The 26446-nt window shown below is 58.4% G+C and overlaps 1 protein-coding gene across 5 annotated transcripts in view; it reads right to left on the reverse strand.

Annotated features, from left to right (window-relative positions):
- Positions 1-1142: 1142 nt before the first annotated feature.
- Positions 1143-26446, reverse strand: part of FBXL18 (F-box and leucine rich repeat protein 18) — a 45551-nt gene continuing 20247 nt past the window's right edge. For 2 of the 5 annotated variants that reach the window (XM_033839290.2, XM_033839294.2), the window contains one exon: positions 6758-11315. In XM_033839290.2, the coding sequence (XP_033695181.1) occupies positions 11159-11315 (157 nt within the window). In that variant the 3' untranslated portion in view covers positions 6758-11158. Of the gene's footprint in view, positions 2549-6757; positions 11316-14969; positions 15078-23760; positions 26029-26446 lie in introns of those variants that run through there. The other 3 variants (XR_012325953.1, XM_033839291.2, XM_033839292.2) reach the window with 3 other exon arrangements.

The following is a 26446-nucleotide window of genomic DNA, read 5'->3' on the forward strand; positions in this document are numbered from 1 at the left end:
CCAGTTGTGGAGAGCAGGGGCTACTCTTCGTGGTGGTGCACAGGCTTCTCATTGCGGTGGCTTCTCTTGTTGCGGAGCACGGGCTCTAGGCGCGTGGGCTTCAATGGTTGCAGCACGTGCGCTTCAGTAGCTGTAGCACACGGGCTCAGTAGTTGTGGCGCAGGGGCTTAGTTGCTCCACAGCATGTGGGATCTTCCTGGACCAGGGCTCGAACCCGTGTCCCCTACTTTGGAAGACGGATTCTTAACCACTGCGCCACCAGGGAAGTCCCAAGCAAATGTTTTAATTCTGCAGCTGCCTGAGGCAATGAATAACAGTTGGAGCAAGTAACAGACTAACCAGAATAAAAGATAAATAAATAAGTAATAAATAGGTAACAGACTGCCCAAATAGCTGAGGAATGAGATGTCTACGGAGGGCTTTGAAAAGCTCTGACATACTTGGATCTTAACATCTTTGGTGGGCAAGGGATCTCTCTGGGGCACTAATCTCATTTGTGAGGGCTCTGCCCTCATGACCTAATCACCTCCCAAACGCCCCACCTCCTAATACCATCCCCGTGGGGGTCAGGATTTCAATATATAAATTTGGGGGGACACAAATATTCAGACCATAGCACTATATGATTGCACTTACAGGAACGACCTAGAGCAGTCAACTATAGAGAAGAAAAGTAGAAGGTGGGTGCCAGGGGCTGGGGGAGGGGGATGGGCAGTCAGTGTTTAATGGGGACAGAGCTGCAGTTTGGGAAGATGAAGAGACTTCTGTGGATGGGCTGCGGTGACGGCTGCACAACAACGTCAATGCACTTAATGCCACGAAACTGTACAATTAAAAAGGGTTACGGTAGTTTAATAAAGCGGGGGAGGGACGGAGTATATATCCATATTTGCTTGTATATAAGGAAACTTCAGAAAGAGACATAGAAAACTAAGGCAGTGGTTCCCTGAGGGCGAGAGAGGAATGCGTGGTGTGAACTAGGTGGCTGAGGGACAGGAGTAAGAAAGGACTTCTCACCGGGAATCTTCTCATATTTATTCATTGGTTGGTTTGCTTTTGCCCTACCATGCGGCTCCCAGGATCTCAGTTCCCCGACCAGGGATTGAACCCGGGCCACGGCAATGAAAGCGCGGAGTCCTGACCACTGGACCGCCAGGGAAGTCCCTTTATTCATTGTTGAACCACATGAATACATTCTTATTTCAAAAATTACACTTAAAATCAAAACCAGTGAAGAAGAATAACTGTGAACGATGAAGAAATGAACGCGAGTCTGATCAAACCTCTGGATCCAGCTGCCCACCTGGAGGAAACACAGACCGGGTACAATGGCACCTTGGGATGCAGTCAGCAAAAGCCAGAACGTGGGAAGTTCACCAGGTCAGCCGGCCTAGGCTCTCCGAAATATCAATTGTTCAGGAAAGAAAGGGATGGATGGGACCCTCTGGACAGGACGTTTAGACCCAGCAACGAAACTGCGAGACGGAGCTGCGGTGTCAGAGGCGACGCTCGGACTGGTGTGCAAGGGAGGTGGTCATGGCTGGAGTGTCGGAACTCTGCTTCTCGGTACATTTATGCCAACTCATCAAGCTGTTTGTTTTCTCTGATTTTCTGTACTTTTTTTTTTTCTTTTTTTAAGAAAATGTTAAAAGGAACGCAGGCCTTCCACGCCGTCCCCGCCGAGCAGGGTAGCACTGCTTTGTGGCTTGAAACTGAGTGTCCTCTAGCATAGGGCCTGGAGCAGGTGGCTGGCGGGCAGGCCACGGCTGGTGGGGAGGGAGCTGAGCCCCCCTGGTTTGTTCTGGAGAGCAAGGTAGCCATGCACAAAGCTTATGGCTTCTCTGCTGAAAACCAGGCTGTGTCTTTGAAGAATTCCCTCAGACCACCGAGGCTTTGCGAAACGCTCTCACCCCCAGACCTAGGCAGGAGCACCTGGCCCCCCCTCCCAGGGCTGGCTCTGGGCTCTCCTCACCCCACCTTGATTTAAGGAGGGCCCCTCTCCACCCCCAGCGATGGTCTGAACTGCCCAAACTTTCCTTCTCACGGGACCCAGACTCTTTTTTTTTAAAGAAATATATGTGTTTTTTGGGTTTGTTTTTGGTTTTGTTTTTTTGGCCATGCCACACAGCATGCAGGATCTCAGTTCCCCGACCAGGGATCAAACCCCTGCCCCCAGTAGTGGACGCGCAGAGCCCTAACCACTGCACTGTCAGGGAATCCCCCAGCCTCATTTGGGGTAGCCCACTCCCCCAAAGACCCCTCCACTAATGGCTGGTGCATCCTTGTCCACATTTTGCTCTGCACAAACTTATCCTGGTAAGGACTTTTTTTCCAACCAAAATAGATACATACATATATACAAGATCTCGCTACTTGCCTTTGGGACTAATATACCGTGAACATTTTTTGTTTTAATAGATCCGGAGACGATCTGTTCTTGTTGAGAGCTTCATCCTAGAATATGTTTTTGAATGAAATTATGTTTTTATGTGTGTGTTTTTCTGTTTACATCTCAGAATTAATTTCATCTGTGCCCATCGTAGAAAGTCTGGAAAAAGAAGAGAATTAATAACACACACAAGGAGAAATCCTCCCCCCACAGGAAACGTGCCTGCATTTCCTTCCAGTCATTCTTTCAGTCACCTGTTTTCCTCCCTCATTTGCTGGTGGGCTGAGCGCAGGACAGATGGGAGAGGGAGTGAGAGAAGCCCCCGACGCTGTATCCCTTTCTAGTTGCTGATATGGTGTCAATTACCACAGCTCTGGAAGTCAGGAGTCTGACGCAGGTCTCACTGGGCTAAAATCAAGGTGTCACCAGGGCCGTGTTCCCTCTGGCGGCTCCACGGGAGAATCCACGTCCTGGCTTTTTCCAGCTTCTCAAGGCCACCTGCATTCCTTGAATGGTGTCCAGCAGTGTAGGGCTGAATCCTTCTTAAGCTTCCCTCCTGGACTTCCAAGGACCCCTGTGATCCCATTGGGCCCATCAGGATAACCTCCCCATCTCAAAGCCTGCTGACTAGCAAACGTACTTCCACTTTGCCAGTGACCTAGCATAGTCACAGGATCTGGGGATTAGGGTGTGGACGTCTCTGGGGACCAGATTCTACCTCTGCAGATGCCCGGGCCTGATGCTGCCAGGACCCAGGCCCAGAGCCCATGTACGAAGTGAGTGGGAGGGAGGAACCAGGGCTCTGGCTGGGACCACACTCCTCAATCCTGGAATACCCGGCTGGAGGTCACTGCCCTCCCTGGACACAAATGCAAATGGCGGGGAATCACCGTTCGGTAGGATTTACGTCATCTTCAATGTATTAATTTTAGTTTATCTGCATTGCTCATTTGTATGCCTTAGAAGTCATTTACGTCCTGGGGGATTAGTCCATTCGAAATCAGGGAACGTAGCAAATAAAAACACCCGTGGTTGGGAGCAGCTGGGAGCTGACCTCCACGTTCTGAAGCCAGGGACTGAGACGGGGGCTGTCACCCTGTGCAAAGATGCTAAACCCACTCCCTAAATACAACTCTAAGCTCCTCCCAGCCCTAAAAAATTCCCACTTAGACCCAGAAATTTCACTAACGAGAGTCTCTCCTAAGGAAATAATTCTAAATATAGAAAAACGCTCCAGCACAAGGCTGTCCAGGGCCGCTTTCCTTGGAAGACTGACTAATTAGAAACAACCTAATTGTCCGACAGCGGGGGACCAGCGGGCCTGTGACAGCAAAGCCTCATCATTAAAAGGATGAGTCCGGGAGAACACAGGCGAGATGCTTTCATCGTGGCGAGCGTAACGCTGCACCGGGAATCGGATGATCACAGCTACAGATGGTTTTTAAAGCAGGGAACAAAGGCTTGAAGGACATTAACAAGAACGTCAGCAGACGTTCTCTCCGGCTGCGGAGGACGGCGGCGACTTCTCTTCCCCTTTGTTCTACCTCTCGGAATTTTTCAAGTTCCCTGGATGAACATAACAGAAGAGTCTACCTTCGAGTGAACTGGTTGTGTTAACTGACTGGTGTATAAAATTAATCCAGTCCTTTGTGTGGGTGTGTGAACGTGTGCGTGTTACACATGAGTGTGAGTGCCTGTGTGAGAGTGCAAGCGACAGGGAACTGGAGTGTGCGTCTGAACGTTGAGCGTGACTGGGCGTGAACGTGAATGCGTGGGTGGGTGTGAGGACAAATGCTACAGGTATCAACGTGTGTGTGCGCGCAAATGTATGTATTGAGTGGACGCGTGTGTACACATGGGTGTGAATGTGGGGGGCATCAGTGTGGGTGTGGGACCGAGTGTGTGATCACATGCCCGTGTAAATCATGCAAGTGCTCGTGTGAGTGTGTGCGATGGGTGGGGTTTAAGTGTGTGATATGAATACGAATATGGGGCTGTTTGTGGACTTGCGAGAGTGGGTGTGACTGTAAGCGTGAGTGTGTGAATGTCAGGTGTGCGCAGGAGGGTACGGCCGGGAGTGTGTGTGTTGGAGTGCGTCTGTGAATCTGTGTGCAGTTGTGAATGCATGTGAGCGTAATCATGAGTGTGTGTGAACGCTGGGTGTGTGCACACACGTGAAGGCCCATGACTGATGGCGCGTCTCTGGAGGGGCAGCCCCCCTGCCCGCCCTGCGGCGGGGAGAGGACTCCCCGCAAAACTGCCCACCCGGGAGAGGCCCCACCAGCCCTGGAAACGGGTGCCCCGCACCCCCCAGCACCTGCCTGGCTCTGCACAGGGGGCTGCAGGAGCCCCCAACACCCTGGGCCTCGCCAGCCGCCGGTGGACAGCCCAGCCCCGGCGGCCCCTCTGCACAGGCTGTGCCCCTCGCATCTGTCCACCAACCTGCCCCCAGCAGGGAGGAGCGCCCGGTGAGGGCCCAGAGTGGCCGTGCTGCTCCTAGACCTTCCCCATCGACTCCCCCAGCCCGGGAGCCGGGGCTTCAGCTCAACATAAGAGCCAGCGGCCGCGTGACAAGCGTGATGCGGACCTCGCGGAGGAGACCCTGGGGCGGGGCCCAGCCAGGCTTGAAACCCAGAGGGTGCCCATCGCACGGGGAGGACCAAGGAGAGACGCCAAACAAGGGACACCGGGTCCTTGCTGAGAGAGAGGCCTGCTCTGAGGACACGGAAGAGCCCACCCTTCCGCAGAGGCCTCCCTGACCCCCAACCCAGACTGCGGCCCCTTCCCCGCCGTACCCTCCTGGGTGGCGCTTACCACGGCCGGGAACGCAGCTCTGGTGGGCATCCCGGCCAACAGCCAGCACCAACCGCCCCACGTGAGTGAAGGTGCTTCCAGAAGATCCAGCCCCTGCAAGAGGCTCCGGACATGGTGGGACAGAGGTGGACCACGTCGCTGGGACCTGTCCCTGCCCCACGGACGCTGCGAGCATCTCCAAAAGGCTCCCTACAGCCTGGAGTCGGGGCGGTCTGTCATGGGGCCCCCTCAGCCTTGCTTCTCCCCCTCCCCACTTACCCGTCACCCTAATGATCGCGTCTCACGCGTGTGTGAAGCAGAGCCCCCGGGATTTCTCCTACCCGCACGCCCATCTGATCTCCCCCTGCTGCTGCCTTTGGACACAGCAGGGCAGAGGGTCGGTCCTGCCCCTCTTGGGAAGGTCACTGCTGACCCCTTGAAGGACTGTCCCCTCAGCTTTCTCCCCGGCTCCCGGGCGGAAGTGAACCATGGTGGGGAGTCCCGTGGGTGTGCACCAGGCTCGGGGGACCAGCTCAGGCAGGACCGGGAGGGACGGAGGCTCCTCTCTCCACGCTGCCGCTGCAGCTCAGGCGACTCTGGCCTCGAGGACCAACCGGGGGCTCGGGAGGCATCAGTGAGCCCTCCTCGGCCTACCTGACGGTCCCTGCCCTTGTCACTCTGTCCTGCAGCATCCCTGGGGCCCACCTCTGTCCACGGCGCCTCCCAAGTCCAGGTACCCACTCCTCCCCAGACGCCTGCCCTGGGCATCCCCGCCTCAACTGCCACCTTCCATCCCCCTCTGGCTGCGGGCAGAGCCCCTTCCCAGAACCCAGGTCTGGTGGAGGAAGTATCTGCCTAAAACTGAGGCTGCAAACAACCCAGTCACAACAGGACACCTGCTGTATGGTTCCAACTGTATGAGGTCCCCAGGAGAGCCAGGTTCATAGAGGCAGAAAGTAGACGGCTGGGTGCCAGGGGCTGGGGGCTGGGGGCGGGGGAGGGGAGTGGTTAGTGGGGCAGAGTTTCAGTTTGGGAAGATGGAAACGTTCTGGAGATGACGGTGGTGATGGCTACACGACGACGAGAATCTATTTAATGCCACTGAACTGTACACATAAAAAAGGTTAAGACGGTAAAGTTTATGTTACGTACTTTTTACCACAATTGAAAACTACAAATATGTGTATTAAATAAAAATGAAACTGACTCAGTCCCCACGGGCCCCAGATTAAGGGCTGTGCCGACCCTGCCTCTGCCAGCCTCACGGAGCCCTTGTGTGGGGAGCAGCCTCGGGCCACACCAGTGTCCCTGCCCCCCTGCCCCCCAGCCCCATCCTGGCCTCGCCCCTCCTCACAGCAGTCGCCTGCTGATGGCCCCTGGCAGCGCCTGGTGCCCCGCGTTGGGTCTCACGTCTCCATCCAGGGACCCCCAAGGGGCCAAGCACAGACTCTTGTCCTCAGCACCTGAACAGCAGCGGGTGACCGGAGCGCCACTGCCTAAGCTCGCCCTCCGGGGCTGCAGAGGGGGTCGCAGAGGAAAGGTCAGGGCGCGCCCCTGCTGGAAGGACCACACAGGTTTTCTAAATCAGGTCCACTTTATTTGAAACTTTTCACATGCCACAAATTTACATGAAAATACCCATTCAAAAGGTAGCTGGAACGCGAAATTCAGGAGTGGCCTCACCGGAGGACAAGGAGGTCGGTCATCAGAAGGCAGGTGACGTGTATTCGGTCGTGTAGCACCTGGTCACGCGCATGCCGTGAGAAACCCTGGCACTCACCTCACCCTTCCTCCCATTGGTAACGTGCCAAGCAAGACTGTCCAGTCAGAGGGGCCGGCAGGTGGGCGACGGTCAGAGGGCAGCGGTCCCAGGGCTGAGCGCCGCGGGTGGCTGCGGGGTGCCACGTGCCCATGGGCACATGTGCAAAAGCACCCTCACCTCTCGTACCCACCCCCCCAGCGCAGTGGGCACGGCAGGGAGGCCTCTGGGGCCGGCCGGCTTGGAGTCTGGTGCAGGGGGTGCCCTGACCCTGTGACATCAATGCGAAACCTCACACTTCACTGGCTTTTGAAAGAGCTTTAGAAAGTAATTTAGACGATGTTGGTTGGCCTGTGTCGGACCCACAGTTTGTTTGAATTCCTGTGGGTATTTGTTCATCGCCCAGTGGAATCCTGCGCCCTAGATGCAAACAAGACCAGCAACCATCCCCGAGCCCCTCGGCACAACCTCACCCCATCCCGTCGGGGGGGGAGGGGGACTGGGGCTGAGGCCACAAGGACCACAGATGGCAGCGTCCATGTCCCCCTCACCTCGGGTTTTGTGACTGGAGCCGTGGCAGCCTGCTGCCACGGCCGCGCTGCATCATCCTCACCCACGAACTTCTCTTACTGCTTCCCACAAGGTCTCAGCAATTTTCAAATCCTAAAGGAACGAACAGTGAGAACGAGAGGAAGCAGGAGGCTGCCGGCTGCTCCAGTGCCACTCAGAGGAGGACGCGAGGGTGGGCCCATCAGGGCAGGTCCCCTTCCTGCCAGGCGGGGTCGGGTGAGGGAGGGGGGCCTGAGACCCGCCAAGGCCGTGCACCCAGGGAGGCCCCTGACACAGTGAGGCTGCAACTGCTGGCTTCAGATCCCCTGGCCAACTTACCCAGCCCTGGGCCCTGGCAAGCTTCTGCCCCCTGGGCCGAGCGGCCTGCAGCTCTGGATCCTGGCGCAGGGGGTTAAGGGAGTGTCACCCTCAGCACCCAGCCCTGCTGACCTGCCCAAGGAGGGGCGTCGTCCCAGGCCTGAGTGGAGAGGCCCTTGGGGGCCTTGCGGAGGAGGGACCCTCGGACTTGTCTCCTTGGGTCCTCGGACGGGCAGCTGACGGGTGGGGATGAAACCCATCCCCTTGTTGTATGAGAGTGAGGTGCCCTTAATCCAGCCCCTCAGCTCGGGAATAAAAACACTCGCACGGGACAGAGAGAGAAGCCGCCAACAGCAGGGAAGGGGGCCTGCGGGTCTCTACTCTCCTCAGGCTCAAGAAGCCTCCCTGGGGGAGCACCTTCAGGCCCGGCCACCAAGGCTGCCTGACGCTGCGGCGGCAAAGCCGCAGCCCTGGGAGCAGGCGGGGCCGAGGGGTCTAGGGGCGAGGAGGGGCCACAGGCAGAGCGGCGGCTTCAGGAGGCCGGGGGCTTCTCTTTTTAACAGAGATCTCCCTGATCCCCTCCTCCCTCATCCCCACCTCCCCCAGTGTCTGCCTCACACACACAGCGCGCACACACACACGTGCACACACACACGCGCACACACACGCGCGCGCACACACACGTGCACACACACAGCGCGCACACACACACGTGCACACACACACGTGCACACCAGGAACAAGAGCCCGTCCACAGCAGACTACACTCACACATGTAGGCGCACAGACGTCCATGCACGCACCACGCACACGCACACGCACACACACACGCGCACACACGCACACGCGCGCAGGCGCCAGTGCTGACCAGGCCCCTCTCAGCAGGCAGCATATGGTCCGTCGCTTAACAGCCCAGTTCTGCCAATTGGGGACCATTAGGGTGGGTTCTTTTCCCAGCATAAAATGCTGCAGAATATAAGCTGCAATTAACACCGGTGCCGAAATGCACTTAGCGAGAATAAGCACATTATTAACATCTGGTGGATCCATCTTGGGTGGAGAAGCAGCGGAAATTCTTGCTCTAAGGAAAGGATGGCTGAGGGGGACACTAAGGATACAAGGCCTCCTGTTCGGGGGCTGCCTTCCAAGTCAGCTCGTGCCCCAGCCTCTCGTGAACGGCCCCTCCCAGCCCTGCTTGCCGGCATAAACGACACTGCTGGTTCAAACTGCCTGCTCACGAGAACAGGCCATCCGGGCCAGAGCACGAAAACCATGGCAGCCTGTGGATAAATTCTTATGGAACGATCATCCTCTGGCCTGAGCCCGGGTTGCTCTGGACGAAAGGAGACGTGTACCCAGGGCCCCAGGGGTCCCGGGGTCGGCCAGACCACCTGCCCCCATCCTGGGCCACGTCCCTCTGCCGGTCGGGCTGTAACTGGCCACGCTCCTGCTGTGACGGCAACGAGCAGTCAGTCCCCACATCACCCTTCCTGAGCACCCTCCCGGTGGTCTCAAGGCGCAACTGAAAGACATGCCCAGAAATGGGGTGGGGGACTCCCACCACCTCTCAGACCCTCACCTACAGCGTGTGGCCCTAATGAGGGCCTTGGCCCTGTCTCCCCAGGGCCCAGGGCAGCCTGCATGGCCAGAGGGGCGGGCCCGGTTGTGACTCTCAGGCCAGGTCAGGACTGCGGAGGGGAGGGCTGCAGGTCTGGTGGGGGTCCCTCTGGGCAGGAGGCGAAGAGCCGCCAGCGGAAGCTGGGGAGGGAGGGAGGAGGGCACCCCATGCTCCAGAGAGGAGACAACTGCACCCTCGGCAAGAAAACCACAGCGCAGGGGGAGGAGACCCAGCTCCACCTGGTGCTGCGGGGAGGTGAGAGCAGGGCCGGGGCCGCGGGGACGGGTGGAGGCCGCCAGACAGACTGCGCTTAGGGAGAATCGACTGGAGCACTCGGGGGCCTGTGTGCGTCCCGAGACCCTGGCCCTCCAAGCACTTCCACCATCGGAAGGCCTCCTGGACCCCCTCGGCCTGGCAGGGCGGGGACTGCTGAACTGTCTGCCCCTTGAGAACCCAGGGAAGGGCAGGCGAACACAGGCCCAGGGTCCAGGTACCGGGCCCTGCAACAGGCAAACTATAGGACACACTATACGACACGAGGCGACCATCACATGGAACAGAGTGGGAAGCGGGCTGGGCTGGGGGCCACAGAGTGGACGGCAGCCGAGACGGGCCGCAGCGGTGAGGAGGGCCTGGGGAACCTGCACCCCCAGCCCAGAGGGAGAGGGAGGCCGGGGCAAGATGGGACCAGTCCCTGGGGTCCTGGGGAGGCAACCTCTGCGGAGACCCAGGTACCCCCGGCTGGAAGCCGCCCCGACGCCACTCAGCCTTCCCTGGAAGTCTCCAGGAGCGTCACCGGGAGCGTTGGGGCAAGACGCTGGGTGCAGGGAACCCAACTGGGGCCCCTCAGAAGCCCACCAGCCGCAGGGATGACGGCTCTGGGGGAGTCTCGCGGCTGACAAGGCAGAAGCAGTGGGCGGCACGTGGCGGGAGGCCCAGGACACTGGGAGGACGTCCCTCGTTTTGGGAATAGCTGCGTTGCATTTTTTTAAAGTGCTAAATAAAGCTGTCTGAAACGGGGTAATGTGATCACTCCTCCAGCCCCACACATCCCTTCTGGGTTTTAATATTTCAAGGTTTTCTAATGAAGCAGGTCTATCCGTGTTTCCCCAGAAACAGAGACCTTCACAGGGACCTGCAGCTTCCCTGCCCAGCAGCCCGCTGCTGGCCCGAACCTGTCTGACGTCACGTGGCTGGACGCACACCAGAGGTGTAACTGGGTTAACTGGAAGGAGGGGAGAGCCCCAAATCCGCCACAGCACCTGCAAGCCCCCCCCCGCCTCGGGCTCCCAGCCGCCCACCAGAGCCCGAGGCAGGTGACCAGGAGCACAGGGCCTCTCCTGGGGGCTGGGGGACGGCCGTGGGGCCACGTGGTGCTCTGGGGACCTGGCCCCCAAGGAGTCAGCGTCCTGGCGATGGGTGTCTCAGCCCAAGACCACGCCGGCCAGGCCCGCAGGTCGCCCGACAACCGGCCCTGCCGCCGCTGCCTCACGCATCTCAGCCAGAGCGTCACTGAGCACAGACTCCTCACAAGAGGAGGCCCCTAAGGGCTGGGGAGGGGGCTTCCTTCCTCCGGTGACCCACCGGGCATCCGGCGTCCTCGGGCAGGGGAGCAGCCGCGGCGGCCGTGGCAAGGCCGGAAGCCACACACCTGACCGGGGCAGTCCTGCTTCCTCGGCCACGGAGACGCAGCGGCCACAGGTGGCGACGGGCCGGTGGGGGCCCACTCCTGTCACCACCACAGATTTGGCGGCTCCTCGGCCACTCTGCTTTTAAATAAGGTGACCTCGTCCAGGTGCACCATGGGAACGTCTCGGATGACATCGGTCAGGCCCTCGTGGAGCAGAGGGAAGATGACGACGTTCAGCGCGGGCCGCTCGGCCTGGAAACTGAACCAGAGGCAGGCTGTTAGCAGGACCACGGAGGGAGGGACGGAGGGAGGGAGGCTGGGCTCAGGGCGTGGAGGTGGCCAGGGTCAGGCTGTGTCCCAGAGCCGCGGCTGACACCGGAATGCGCCTCCAGGGCCCCTTCACGCTGAGGCTCCAGGGAGCAGGCAGGAGGGCAGCCCGTCGGGGCAGGCCCCTGCCTTCCCAGGCAGCGGGGGTCCCTGAAGGGTAACACCCAGGGGCCTGCAGAAACAGCGTCTGTGGTCACTGGAGGCCCCACGGCCAGGACACCCGCAGGGGAGTGGAGAGAGGGGACAGGCGGCCAAACCCGCATGCCCACAGGCCACCCTCGAGGGACATGAACGGCCAAGTCAGGTGAGGCAGCCCCTCTGCCAGGAGACCAAAGCAAGGAACACGTGACAAGTAACCGTCAGACGACCTCTCACCTTCCACACCCACGGGCGACAGGCTCCACCCCGTGGGTGTGAGACGACATCCACGGAGCACCTGCCAGGCCAGGCCCCACACCGGAGCTGGCCCCAGTGGCCAGCCAGTGAGGTGACCCTCCCCCTTCCCACCTGGAACCCGAGGTGACTCTGGTCATGGGAGAGACTTCCATCCCGTGGGGCTCAAAGGGCGAGAGGCAGGAAAGTGCCCACACAATTTGCCAAAGCTAAAGCCAGGTCCCAAGTCCCGTGCCTGCTTCAGGGAACGAGGAAAGCGCAGTCCCGGCCTCCCCCTGCCCCCGGCCCCCCAGCAACACTGAGCTGGATTTGCTGGATTTACGACATATGTGAAATGAACGCCAGAAAGGCACTCATAAAACTTCATGTTTTGGCAATAAAAATGCCGAGGAAATACCTCCCGGTTCTGTGCGCCGCGTTCTGCTCCCGGCAGCGGCGTCTGTGACCGTGAACCGGCAAGTCCTCACCTGCAAACCCTCTGTGCGATCTACTCTGCTTGAAACAAAATACCCTCAGGTGTGGGATGTGCGTGCAAGGCTCCTGCCTGCCTGCCATCCTGAGGCTCTTAATGAGCTGCTGTCAAGATGCTGAAGGGGGATTAATTTCTCACCCAAAGCGAGGAATGTGGCGGCGTGCTGTCCCTTCCCCGCCGCCCTGACCGCCGACGTGCACGCAGGGTGGAGGGGCCGCCCCAGAATCAAACCGACTTCCTTCTCAAGGCTTTCTCCACGGGGTGGGCACCTGGGTCGGCTCCGACCTGGGCAGGGCTGGGGGGCCTCGCCCGCACCCGCCTCTCTGTAAAGCCCCTCCCCGGCCCGAGGAGCCTGCGCGCTCCCCCAGCTGCAGCCTCATTGTCCCCACCCAGAGTGAAGCCTGGAGTCGGCGACAAGGCAGTGGACAAGGGGCAAAGGCAGAGAGCGCGATCACTCCCTTCCGAGTGCAGGGCTGGGGCTCCGCCGGCGGAAGGAGGCAAGTTCTCGGCTGGGGCTCATGTGCGGGCCGAGAGCTCGCGGGTTCTGCTGGGTCACCTGCACATGTGTTCTAATGTTCATTTGTGCGATTCAAATATAGTTTGAGATTTAGGTAAACAGACACAATGAAATAAAATAAAACTCCTTCCAGCTACCCACATTCAGAACTAGCCTGATGACCGCCAGCAGGACAGGCCACCTCTTGGGACCACTCCCCTGACCAGGGCTAATCACATCACTAAAGACCCGAGGCTGCAGCCTCTGGCCTGGAGTCACGAGCACAAAGCCAGGCCTGCGAGGTCCATGGGTTCACCTTCAGGCACAGGCGTGCGTGCCCTCCTGGCGCACTCCCCACTCCCTGGGCACCCTCCCGTGTACGCACTCCCCAGGCCCAGCTCTGCACTCAGCTGCCCCCATGCCATCCTGGGCAGCAGAGAGAGCAGAGCCCTGCCCCTGCAACCGTGCTAGCCTGGATCCCACCTGGGGGCGACAGAGGCAAGATTTACGGAGCTCACACGCTAAGCCCGCGACAGGGGCCGCTCACTCGCTCTGAAACCTGCAGAGCGAGTTGCAGACGCCACCGTGGAGACGCCCCTCCCGAAGGGTCTGAGGGTGACTCAGGGCTTTCAAAAACACAGAGGTTCAGGAAAGTTCAACCATACTTACTCTCTGCCATTTATAACAGCCGGAAGGGAGATCACATTGAAGAAAACTGTCTACCTGAGGCTGTTAAAAACACACCAGGGGATTTAAAATGGGGCCTTCGGCTATCTGAAAAACCAGCTGCCCAAAATACCTTCCTTCTCTGAGCCTCCAAGGAAGCAAGCAAGATTGTGCTTGTTTTAAACCCATTGTTTTGGGCTTCCCTGGTGGTGCAGTGGTTAAGAATCCGCCAGCCAATGCAGGGGATACGGGTTTGAGCCCTGGTCCGGGAAGATCCCACATGCCGCGAAGCAACTAAGGCCGTGCGCCACAACTACTGAAGACCACGCGCCACAACTACTGAAGCCCACGCGCCTAGAGCCCGTGCTCCGCAACAAGAGAAGCCACCGCAATGAGCAGCCCGCGCACTGCAATGAGGAGTAGCCCCCGCTCGCCGCAACTGGAGAAAGCCCAGGCGCAGCAACGAAGACCCTATGCAGCCATTAATTAAATTAATTATTTTTTTAAAAGGCACTGTTTTGGGGCTTCCCTGGTGGCGCGGTGGTTGAGAGTCCACCTGCCGATGCAGGGGACACGGGTTCGTGCCCCGGTCCGGGAAGATCCCACATGCCGCGGAGCGGCTGGGCCCGTGAGCCATGGCCACTGAGCCTGCGCGTCCGGAGCCTGTGCTCCACAACGGGAGAGGCCCGCGTACTGCAAAAAAAAAAAAAAAAAGGCACTGTTTTGTTCAGAGAGAAAATACTATAAAGAAAGCGCAAAGGAGAGCACAGGGGCCTCCCCCCGCACCCCACTGCCCAGCGGCTCTAACAGCCCCTCCCCCGAGCGCCGCACACGCTCCTGCTGTGCTGAGCATATTCTTTCTAGACACGTCTCAAAATGTCGGCAACCTGAGTCCGGTTTGGTGAATTTCCTTCCAGTCCTCAGGGTGTGTCCACTCCACCCCCAAAGCAACAAAACACCCAGCGACCACCTCCTCCCATGGTCCCGCCCGGCCAGCAGGGCGCCACACCTGCCTGGCCACTTCCCTAGGGGACGCAACTTAGGGAGCGCTTTAACTATCGTATGGATAAACATCACTTAATACAGCATAATCACAACTGTGCTTTGAGTTGTTTCTTCAGAATCAATTCCAGAAATAGGGCCACTGGGTCAAAATGCATGAACACCTTTACACTTGCAAAGGCAGGCCCACAAAGGGCTCGGGCAGCACTTCAGGGCCACAGCGAGAAGTCGGCCGAGCCGCCTGCCCCAACGGGCCTCGAGAACGCTGCTGCAGAGCTACCAGAGGGAAGGGGGACCGGGGAGGGACCGCCCGCTTCACGCCTGCCTGTTACCATCGTGGAGGAGCAGAGAACCGGCCTGGCCAGGAGGGCTGGGCTCCAACTCGTCACAGACACAGGCAGAGGGCACGGCAGCCGCAGCCCCCAGGACCTCAGGCCCGGCCACTGCACGGAAGACACAGAAAGGGGTGTCCTGCACAGTCACCACGCTGGCAGCAGCTCTGAGCCCGACACCCCCCGAGTGCATGAAGGGGGCCCCGGGGACCTTGGTCTCTGCACCTGGTCCTGCAGGTGCCGCAGAGCTGGAAGGGCTCTGGGAGGGGCCGGCTGGGGACGCAGCCTGTCAATCATCTAAGATCTGAACACCTGCTGGGTTTGTTTCTTTGCCTGAGAAATTAGAAAAAAAATTAAAGTTGACAGCCTCTTCCTCTGCAAATAAAGGTCTTACAGAAAAGCCAAAGTCAGAAAAGCCACTCACACTATAACAACTATCTTCAAGAAGCACAGAGGGGCTTCCCTGGTGGCGCAGTGGTTGAGGGTCCGCCTGTCGATGCAGGGGACACGGGTTCGTGCCCCGGTCTGGGAAGATCCCACATGCCGCGGAGCGGCTGGGCCCGTGAGCCATGGCCGCTGAGCCTGCGCTCCGCAACGGGAGAGGCCACAACAGTGAGAGGCCCGTGTACCACAAAAAAAAAAAAAAAAAAAAAGCAGAGAGGTGGGCGGTAGCCAAGAATAAAACATCCATCAAAGGTTCACAGAACTCAGATGATGCTCTGGGCAGGTGTGTGGGGGGGGGGGGCCCTTCTCAGCTCCCCACCAAACTTGCTGGGACCCACAGGGCGCCTCGGAGCAGCCTGGAATCTGCCCTCGCGCAGAGGAAGGGGGTGGGAGAGACCCTCGGTGTCAGCTGTCATGGTCCGATGTGGCCCCCAGGTCCCATGTGGGACAGGATTGTAAATCCGAGGGCCTGACCCCTGGAGCCGGTAACTCCAGTGCGAGGCTCTGTCACCAGAAAGGCCTGAAGGACAAAGGCCAGGACAAAACAGAAGACAGAGGAGCAGGTTTGGGATGTCCCCAGGGCTCCTCCCCTCCCCCCGCAAGACGCTGTCAGGGCCTCTCCCCAGGAACGACAACACAGATTTCTCGTAGCCTTCCAGAAACACTTTACGCACGTGCCAGCAGAGAAACAGATTACGCCCCTGCTTTTGTTTGAGACAGACTTTGAAAGATTCCCTTTGGTGACCCCAAGTGCTTCCTGTTCTTTTGTCAGCTGCATTTCATTCCATCAACTGGAGGCATCATAATTTATTTCCCAGTCTCCTACCGATGGACATTTGGGTTGTTTTCAATCTTTTGCTAAATCGAACAGCACCGCCATGAAGAGCTCTATGCAAACCCCATGGATAAGCCCGTTCCATAGAACCGAAGCCTAAAGGCGGGAGCTTAGTTGGGTCAGGGGTGTGCGTTCCAATCCACAGAGGTGGCACACCTATCTTGGGCCACGGGCTGGTCTCTTCCCTCCACTAACACAAGCAGGCTTTGCCTGAGGGGGTGGAAAACGTTATACCGAAGTGCACCCCGGGCAGTGCAGCCCCATGGGACCAGCAGCCACGCCCCAGAAGCCCTGGGCCCCCCTGGCAGTCACCTCCTCGACCCCTGCTTGCTTTTGAAAAGCAGGCAGTGGACCACTGCCTGCTTTTGAACTCTCCAGAAACAGAGTTGTTCGCTGTAATTTAGTTCCTGGTTTTCTCACGGGGGAGGCTGGGTGCTTTCTCTCAGTTAACACCTGCAACCCCTGTCCTGTGCCCTCAGACCCCCACCTGGTTTGAACGGTGCTACTGCTGGGCAGGCAGGAGGCCAGGACAATCCGACCTCTGGCAGTGACAGGACCTGCAGATGGTTCTCCTAGTTCGTCATTTTCTGTAAATGATTTTTTAAAACACGCAAAGATATTCAACTTCATTCACAAAAAATATGAGTTGAAAACCACAGTAAGTGTCAACAGACAAAAGGACAAACAAAATATGACCTATCCACAGGCTGGAATCTCACTCGGCCTTAAAAGGAAGGGATTCTGACACCTGCTCCAACATGGACGAACCTCGAGGCCATCATGCTAAGTGGAATAAAGCAGACATCATGGACAAATACTATAGGATTCTGCTTCTGTAAGGTACCTACAGGGGTCAAAGTCACAGACAGAGAGCAGAACGGTGCTTGGCAGGAGTTGGGGGAAAGAGGAGAAGGGGGGTATTGTTTAACGCATATGGAGTTGCTGTTCGGGACGATAAAAAGGTTTTGGGTATAGACTGTGGTGATAGGTACACCACAGCATTTAATGCCACTGAACTGTATACTTACAAATGGCTAAAATGATAACTATTATCTTATAAATGTTTTACCACAATAAAAAATTTAAAAGGAAGGAACAGAATCTGCCTTCAGAGAAATGGAGACCCTGGTGACCTGGCGCCGCACGTCGTCCGCCCTCACCTCCCACGGGGCTGGTGCCGCCAGCTGGGGACTCATGCCAGTCTTCCACAGCCCAAAGCCAGGAACACCAGGCATCACTGTCCCCAGGCCTTCGCTGGAATCAAGCCTCCAAGAGACCCCTAAGAAAAGGGAGGTGTGTTACCACAGCAGAGGCAGGACGACAGAACACAGCTGCGTTTCTCGTCACAGAAAAAACAGCCACCCTACGTCGTCCTCGAGGGAGGGACCCAGGAGTGCGAAGCACGGCCTGGCGACCAGTAGGTCCCCAGGGACGTTCCGTGCTGTTGCGGCGTGAACAGCAGCAGGAGGCTGGAGCGTGACCGCAGACCCAAGCCTCGGGCCCGGCCCCAGCTCCCTGCTCAGAGCCACGGTGATTCCGGCCCCAGAGACCTCACCTGGAAAATGAGGGGCTCCAGTGACAACGAAAGAACTCCTGTTCTAGGGAACTACTCGGCGGTGGGAAGAGGCCGCGCGCCCGGCAGCAGGTGCAGCCACTGCCCTCGCCCCCTCCTCGGTGGCCTGGACAGCCCTGGCCACAGGAGATGCTAAGCAGTGAACATCTCCCACACTGATCAGTCGCCGGGGCTGCAGGCGCACCCCTGACGTGGCCCGCTGGCTGCTGCGCTGGGGCCCACGGCACGCGGCCCGAGCCCTGCCAGCTCCCAGACCAGCCTCTTGGGTGTCCACCACAAATGGAGCCAGAACTCGCCAGCCAGCGAGCTCTGCGTCAAGGCCAAGGATTCCCCCAGTTGAGCCTGCAGCAGCGAAACCCTGCTGGCCTGGTATTTTTCGTGACACTCCCAGATCACCATTCCAGGTAGGAAGGACAAACGGACCCCAGAGACCTGTCCCGCGCGGCAGTGAGCTGAGGATCCAAGGTGGGGTCCCACTGCCCCTTTAATGCAATTACGGTGGCCGAACAGCACGCTAACTCTGCATTTTAGAATCCACTTTCAACTCTGAAGCTCCCAGTGTGCCCCAGACTTAAACAATGTATCCCTGTATCTGTAAACTTCCCTGGTTCTACACTCGCGTGCCCCTTTAATGCAATTACGGTGGCCGAACAGCACGCTAACTCTGCATTTTAGAATCCACTTTCAACTCTGAAGCTCCCAGTGTGCCCCAGACTTAAACAATGTATCCCTGTATCTGTAAACTTCCCTGGTTCTACACTCGCGTACAGAACACAAACACAGAGGGGCGGGAAGCACTGAGGGGCGGGAAGCACTGCATCTGGGCGGGAGGCCCTGGAGCCCAGGCGCCCATCAGCAGCACAGCTGACTGTGTCTGCTCAGGCCTGGGCTGCTGCCTCTTGGCCTCGTGGGCCTACATTCCTCGCAGTCCAGGGGGAGGGGAGGAATTTCCACATGGGCTCCAGAGACGTGACCCCGTCCAGTGGGATGCTGGGCCCAGGGGGACGGAGGACCAAGCCCGCTCCCGCCCCAGGGTCGGGGTCCTCCCGACGCTCCTGAGAAAGGGGGCTGCAGCCAGTCAACACATGTGGCCTGGAGCGGACGAGACCCCCGAGGGCGCGGCCCGGGAAGGCCCTGCCTTGTGGTAAAGTGCTCAGCCCGCTTCAGAACCAACGCGTCCTCACCCCGGATGGCTCGGCTCGGACAGGGACACGTCAGGGTGAGAGCCTTTTCCGCCCCACCATCCTGCTTCCTTGAAGTAAGCGCCTCTGCCCCTCGGACCGGGCACCGTGGGTTATTACAGGAGGTGGCAGAGGGTGGCAGAACGGCCACACTGGCCTCCAACACCTGCTGGGCCATTTACCCTCGAGACGGGATGACCAGGACGCCCCCAAACCTCACAGAGCTGGGCTGCCTCTTTTGTCAAGGGGGGAGAAGGCACCGCCACCAGGCGATCGTAGGGGATCCTGAGCAATGCCACCAAGGCGGGCACACACAGTCGGCAGCGAGCCACCACCAGGAGACAGCGGCGTCGGGAAGCAGGGACAATGGCTGCTGGTTTACAGACAGGACACTGGGCTCAGAGAGGGAAGTGACGGGTTCAAAGTCACAGAGCAACGAGGCCAGGAGGTGAGCACGTCATGGGATCTGAGGGTGCGGGCGGGGGGGGGGGGTGGTCTGACCTCAGCGGGATGCCACGTGTCACCCCGCGTACTACCAAAAGAGAAGCAAGCGAGGACACCGCCCTCACCCAGGCCAGAGTTCACGAGGCCTCGAAGGGAACTTTCAGGAATGTGAGAGTCAAAGGAAATCAAGAAAGCTCTGAAATCCCTGGGAAGGGCGCCCCACCCACTGCATGTCTGGGAGAAAGTGGACAGCAGAGGCGTGGCTGGGTGCACAGCACGGAGACGCCCAGGGCACCCCCGCGACGGGCCACAGGGCCCCTCGGTGGGTCAGGCGGTACTGACTTGGCCAGGAAGGGTGACTCAGGGTTTCTAGGAGAGACAGGAAGTGAAACAGAGAGGCTGGCTCTGCTCACTGGACAGGGTGTCCCCGAGGCCAGGTGGTCGGGGGAGCCCAATGGGAATCCAGTGAACTCAGGGCGTTCCCAGGGCAGGAGCGGGGAGGGAGGCCGGCAGGAGAGCTGCTCCCCGGAGCAGCCACAAGGCATCGCTGCTCTCAGCGGCACGGGCCCAAACGAAGTCCCGCCTGGCGCTGGGGCCACCGGAAGGGCCCGAGGTGAGGGCAGATGCAGAAGGCAGCCACTCCAAAGCCTCGCGGAGGCCACCTGCCACCGGACGTCCGAGAAAGGTCCAGAGGCTCACGTTTCAAACTTGAAAGAGCAAAGCCAAGATCCAGAAGATAAAACAAGAGAACGAACGCTGACAGGATGCCGCTGTACACACAGCACCTCCCACGTGGGCCTGCCATGAACTCACCTCACGAGGGAGGAACCTAGGCAGCCCATCCGAGGCCACCGCCACCCCAGAGGTCCTGGCGGTGCAGGGACCCAGAGCTGCAGGTCTCGGTGCCAAACCCACAGAGGGCACGACAACAAGAAGAACCTGCCGACGACCACCGGCTGAGACGCATCTCCACGCGGGGCAGGCATGGGAACCGGAACAAGTGCTGACCCGGGGAGAGGCAACGCCTTCCTAGGGACGGGACTGCAGACACAACACCAGCCCCGCTGGCTGAGTCACAGGGAACAGGGGGGGCCTCCCAATGTCACACAGGTGAGCAGGCAGGTGCCTCAATAATCCTCTGAGCTTGAGGCAGGGAAAAGGGTGAGAAGAAAGAAACGCATCAGAAAAAGTGACAACAGGGGCTTCCCTGGTAGCGCAGTGGTTGAGAATCCTCCTGCCAATGCAGGGGACACGGGTTCGAGCCCTGGTCCGGGAAGATCCCACATGCCACGGAGCAGCTAAGCCCGTGCGCCACAACTACTGAAGCCTGCGTGCCTAGAGCCTGTGCTCCGCAACAAGAGAAGCCACCGCAATGAGAAGACCACGCACCGCAACAAAGAGTAGCCCCCGCTCGCCACAACTAGAGAAAGCCTGCGTGCAGCAACAAAGATCCAACGCAGCCAAAAATAAATAAATAAATAAATTTATTTTTTAAAAAAGAAAGAAAAAGTGACAACTCCAGCCTCTCCTTTTCATGCGCCCCCGGGGTGGAATGCGGGCCTGCTGCGAAGCACCGGAAGCGCCAGGCAGGCCGGTTACGGTGAGCCACGGCACCACCTGCTGGGCGCCTCGCAGAAAAGCAGCTGGGACCCCACTGCGCCGCAGCAAAGGCCTGAAGGGGACACAAACGCTGTCCTTCCAGTGCTGGGGTCCTGCTGCACCATCACCGGCCTCTTGGAGCCTCAGTTTCCCCACCTGAATGCTGGGGCTTAGGGCGTGTAGCTCAAAGGGCTTTTGGAGGTGAGAACAGCAGAGACAGTACACAGTACCGGCACCAAGGGAGCACTGGTGAAGAGGCACTAGCATGGCCCCTGGCATCCAGGACAGGGCCCAAAGCAGGAGCTGGAAGAATGTTGGCTGGAGGAGCCCACAAAGGGGGCCACGCTCCAGCACACACAGGGCTCCCAGCACCTCAGCCGGCACCAGACGCTCAGCGGGTACGCGCCACGGCCCAGGCCTGTGCCAGGGCTGGGACACAGGGGACAGAGGGGCTGGCACAGCTTCCGCCCAGGAAGTCCACTTAACCAACGCCAGCCTCAGGCCTGGTCTCGAATACCGTGCACCAAGCACCCAGAAGGAAAAAAGAGCTATTGCACGCTGGCCCTCAAAAAACTCATTATCTAACAGGAGATGCAAAGAACGCAATAATTTTGGGGGGAGAGTGCTATGCGCCCTAGGAAAGGGGCAGGTGTGTGCTGTCTGAGAGGCCAGAGGAGGGAGCTCCCAGCCCAGTGAGAGGCTGCACTGGCGTGGGCCCCAAGGACAGGAGCAGGCTGCCGGCAGGAAGAGGCTGGCAGACAGGGACCTCGCGAGCAGAACCAAGAGTGAGCACAAGACTCCCAGGGCAGCGACCCACACCTAGTGCCAAGTCCGATCACTGGCCTGGAGCCCTGTGCTGAGATGGATTCTGAGGGTCAGAACGACAGAGCAGCTCCATCAGCCAACAGCGCCCATGAGGGATGCTCCCACCCTCTCCATCACAAGCCCAGCTCTTCTGAACTGCCTGGTGACCTCAGATGTCCTCCACTTTGCAGAAGGCTCCTGCGTGTACACACAGTGGGAAAAGCAGCAATGCCCAAAGCTGGTCCCCCCACTGCAGGAAGTCACCCCTCAAGGCTGAGGAGTGACCGAATCCTACACGGGTCTCGGAGCCCCTGGAGCAGAACTCATCCAGCAGGGAGGTGTCAGCTCCCAGGAGAGGAGCCCCCGTGAATGTGACCTACTGCAGGTCTGCGAGGGTGAAGAGGACCAATGTTCCTCCCGGCCGCTTCAAGGGCAGAGGCAGGCAGAGCAACAATGACGTCACGATCGCCACGCCCGAGAAAAGCAGGCTCCCCTCCTCACACACCCATCGCCAGCCCAGTGGGCAGAGAGCAGGAGGGCGAGCGCGCTGGGTGGAGCGGCCACACCACCTGCCCGGCACCCTGTCTTCCAAACAGCTACCGTCTGTCCCAGAGTCCACGTGCCTGGGCGCCGCACAGCCTGTATCCCGTTTAGCCCACCAGCTAAATTTAGCATCAGCTCAATCGCGAAAACGGGGACACCGAGGGGTGGATACACGACGGTGAGCGGTGAGCGGGCCCCTTCCCCAGGTTCCCCAGCCGGGAAAACCCAGGCCGAAGTGAAGGAGAGTCAAGAGTACACAGAGTTAGCCGTGTCGGCCAGACCAGAATCACCACGACGTCCTGTAACGGACAGCGAACGGCATAACAAATAACTACGTGCAGCTTTATTTGATGACACAAAAGACACCCATGATGCAGCGTTAACTCAGAACAATCAGAGCACAAAGCCATTCGATGACTCCAGCCTGGATGTGCTGGCCATGCCGGCCGGGGGAGCCGAGGGGATTCACACTTGAAAACAGCTTGAGGCGTAGAGTCTGAATTTTTTTTTTAATATTTAGTTAGTTAGTTGCGGCATGCGAACTCCTAGTTGCGGCATGTGGGATCCAGCTCCCCCACCAGGGATCGAACCCGGGCCCCCTACATTGGGAGCGCGGAGTCTCAGCCACTGGACCACCAGGGAAGTCCCTGAATTTTTAGAGATACTATAAACACCAGGGAGGGGAAAACCTCAGCTAGGATTCCTCCTGGGACACTCAACAGCAAACCACAAGGACAGGGGGCCACCACGAGGACTGTCCGGCAGGGTGGCCGGAGCCTCCGGAGACCCCCTGGCGAGGGCACTTCTGTAACTCTGTGCCCAGCTGGGCCTCCTCGTGGTCATGTCCCGCCACCCGAGGGACACGGAAAGCTGGGAGAGGAAGGCTGCGACGCTCTAGGCCGTGCCTCAACGAGGCGGCCACCCTCAGCGCTCCGCCAGGGGCACCGCTGGCATGGGCGGATTTCCGCTCCAGAGGCTCTAAGCGCTTCACGCCCCTAGCGACCTGCTCAGCTCACATCCCCCCCAGGAAGCGCCGCTCCAGGCCTGCACTCCAATCCTGGGCACTTATCTAAGTGCTAGCTGGACCAACCATCAAACTCCAGGACCCACCCACTAGGGGAACGCGGGGCCTGGTTTGCGGGGAGCAGCAGAGGCAAGGCCACACGCCTTCCACAAAGGCCCCGATGGAGGGCAAAGGGCGGGGAGCGCTGCCCCGGAAGGAGGGAAAATTGCTTTAAACCCTCTGCCTTTTAATCCCCACAACCACTCGAGCAACTGCTGCCCCTAAATGCAAACAAAGCGCAGAGACACGGGAAACTCAGTCAAACTTGCCTCGGTTCACGGAAGCAAGGCGGAATGGAGGTCCCGTCGTGAACGTGCTCGACGCCACTGATCTGCACACCCTGAAACGTCTAAAATAATAAACTGCAGATTATGTGTATTAAAAGGTCTTCAAAAAATACCATCTCCTCTTATTAAGAAAAATAGACCTTGGCATCTCAAAGGACGTCAGCAGAGCTGGCCAGCGGGCGCACGGCCATCAGCCCTCACTACGGTTGACTCCAGATGAGCCATCTGAGGTCAACCTGAGACAGAGGTAAGTGACCTGGTATCAGGGAACTGCAGTCAATTATTCGGAGACATAAGTTCCACCCCCTCCCCGACTTCTCCAGTGTGAGTTGGAAGGCTCAGAAATCCCAAGGGTCTCTGCACTTGATATCAGCGGCCCTCACACAGGCCGCCTTGGGCCAGGAGAAGCTCCAGAGCACTGCAGAGGCACACAGGTGAGAGAAGTCACAGAATGTGGAGGAGCCTGCCCGAGTGGACCCTGCGGACACCACCTCACTGAACTGCTTCCCTACAGATCTCAGGCAAAGCCAAGTCACCACCTCCTGCTGGACAGACAGTAAATACTCACTTGACCAAAGGTATCTGGCAACTCGCTCAGTTAACACCCGGCGGGACCTGCATTTACAGGAAGTCTTTGAACCTTCTGCACACGCAGCAGTCAAGTTCACGTCTGGCAGTCGCCAGGGAGATTCCCCATAGCCATCACTCAAAGCCCACAGAGCTGTATTTTGCACACAAACCAAGAGGCTTTGCTGCCTAGGTTCTCAGACCAAGGCACAGGAGACGTGGCAGATTTAAGAGGAAGCTTAGGGCATACGGGGGCCAGTGCGGGATGGCGTTAAACCCACAGCCGTAACCTGAATCAACAGTGAACACAGTGGGCAGGGAAAGCCGGGAGGACAGAAGCAGCCTCAGGACTCGAGGCCAGGGGCCCACGATAGGCGCCAGCACAGGCGGCCGCAGCACAGGCTCGCTGGTCCCAAGTCCCCCACCCCTCCCGAAAGGAACCCCACAGTAGAGTCCCCAAGGGATGTGAAGAGATGGTCACAAAGGAGGACACGATACCGGGCAATTAGCACATCAAGCGACGCTCCTTGGAAACAGACGCGACACAAGCTCACACGGCAGGAGGACACGCTCACCCGGTAGCCCCGGGAGAGTCTGGCAGTGTCTCGCATGAGCAAGGACGTGGGCCAAGAACACTCACGCCCACAGGGAAGCCGGGCTTAGGAGAACCGTCCTGGAGAGCAAGCAACTGGGCAATCTCCCGAACACACCCTACAGGGCCGCTTCTAGGGACCTGCGCAGCTGCACCCAGGAAAGCCCGCACGAGGATATTCACTAGAGCAGAGAAACAGTGGAGACCACCAGGATCTCCCTCAACAGAACAGACACACGGCATGATGAATCCGCGTGGGGGGCTGCCACACACAGCGCTTAGCAGGAACACACTAGCTCCACGGGAGCCACACATGGCAGATCTCAAAACAATGTTGGGTGGACAACACAGGCTGCACACCCAGATGCAACACTACACATTCAGGGACGCTGGGACACAGGGAAACAAAACACTGTGCTTCTCATGGATACTTGGATGGACTTCTAAAATTTAAAAAGTAAACTCATACTGGAGGTTCAGGGAGCCAAAGTGGCTTTATTTTAATCAATATATGATGATCCTTTATTTCTATCTTTTAAGTCTCTCAAATGTCAAAGCAACACAGAAAAAGCCAGACGCAAAGGACAAACGCTATATGGTTATACTTATAGGAGGTCCCTGGAGTAGAGACAGGAAGTAGAAGGGTGGGCGCCAGGGGCTGGGGGAGGGGGGGGTTAATGTTTAATGGGGACAGAGTTTCAGTTTGGAATGGTGAAAACACTTAAAATGGAAAAAACCCAAAACAGTTAAAATGGTAAATTTTGTTATGCGTACTTTACCAGGATTTCTTTTTAACGCAGGGCTGTAAAAAGAATGAGCAACAGCTGGATGAACTGAGAATGAGCGATTTCCAAGATACATTATTAAGTGAAAAAGCAAACTGAGTATAAGAAAGGGGATTGGGAAAACATTTGTGTACCTGCTAATCCTACAAAAGAAACATAGGAAGGGTAACTGAGAACCGGGAACATTTGTCTCTGGGTACGGGGGGGTGGGGACAATGCGGGGGGGTGGGGACAGGAGGAGGCTGAAGGGTGGCCCTCACAAGAGCTCTGACCCTCCGACTTCAGTAAGGCTTCGAACACCAGAAAAACAAGGAAGCAAGCCACGCAGGATGTGGGGTGAACGCAAAGTGGAGTCCGAGGCAGTGGGAGCGAGGAACATGGCCAGGCTGAGGGAGACGGGAAGAGGCCGGCCCCAGGTCATTCGAAGACGGTGTTTGATGGGGCGACCCAGGTGCCACCCCCCAGGAGCAGAGCAGCTGCCCCACGCGCACACCGAGGGGACGGGACAAATCAGCAAACACAGCTCAGGGAATGGAGAGCCAGGCCGTCTGCTGCTGAAGGGAGAGGCTGCGAGGAAAGAGGGGGGCAAAGTGTGATGAGCCCTGTGATGCAGGGTTGGAATCAGAGGCGCAGGATGAACGCGCTGTTTTCAACAGAAACGCGGACACCTGGCCAGTGCCCTCCAAGTGTCGAGGTCACGAAAGCCAGGGAACGGCTGCGCCCGTCACAGCCTAGAAGGCCGAGGAGACCAGGCATGGCGAGGGCTCTGAAGCGAGTCCCGCACAGAACAAGGACGAGATGGGGAAGCGGACGGGATGCTAAGGGCTGCAGGTGACTCGCAGCACCACGCACATTCCCGCCTCTGACAGCTGTGCCAGGGGAACACGTGAGGGGCTGGATGGGGAAGAGGGTCCTGTCACGCGCGAGGGAGAGGGGCTCCCACTACGCTGAACGCTGAGCCCGGGGCAGAGAAAAGGCCAGGGGG

The sequence above is a fragment of the Tursiops truncatus genome, chromosome 15 (genome assembly GCF_011762595.2).
Source record: "Tursiops truncatus isolate mTurTru1 chromosome 15, mTurTru1.mat.Y, whole genome shotgun sequence".
Classification (NCBI taxonomy): domain Eukaryota; kingdom Metazoa; phylum Chordata; class Mammalia; order Artiodactyla; family Delphinidae; genus Tursiops; species Tursiops truncatus.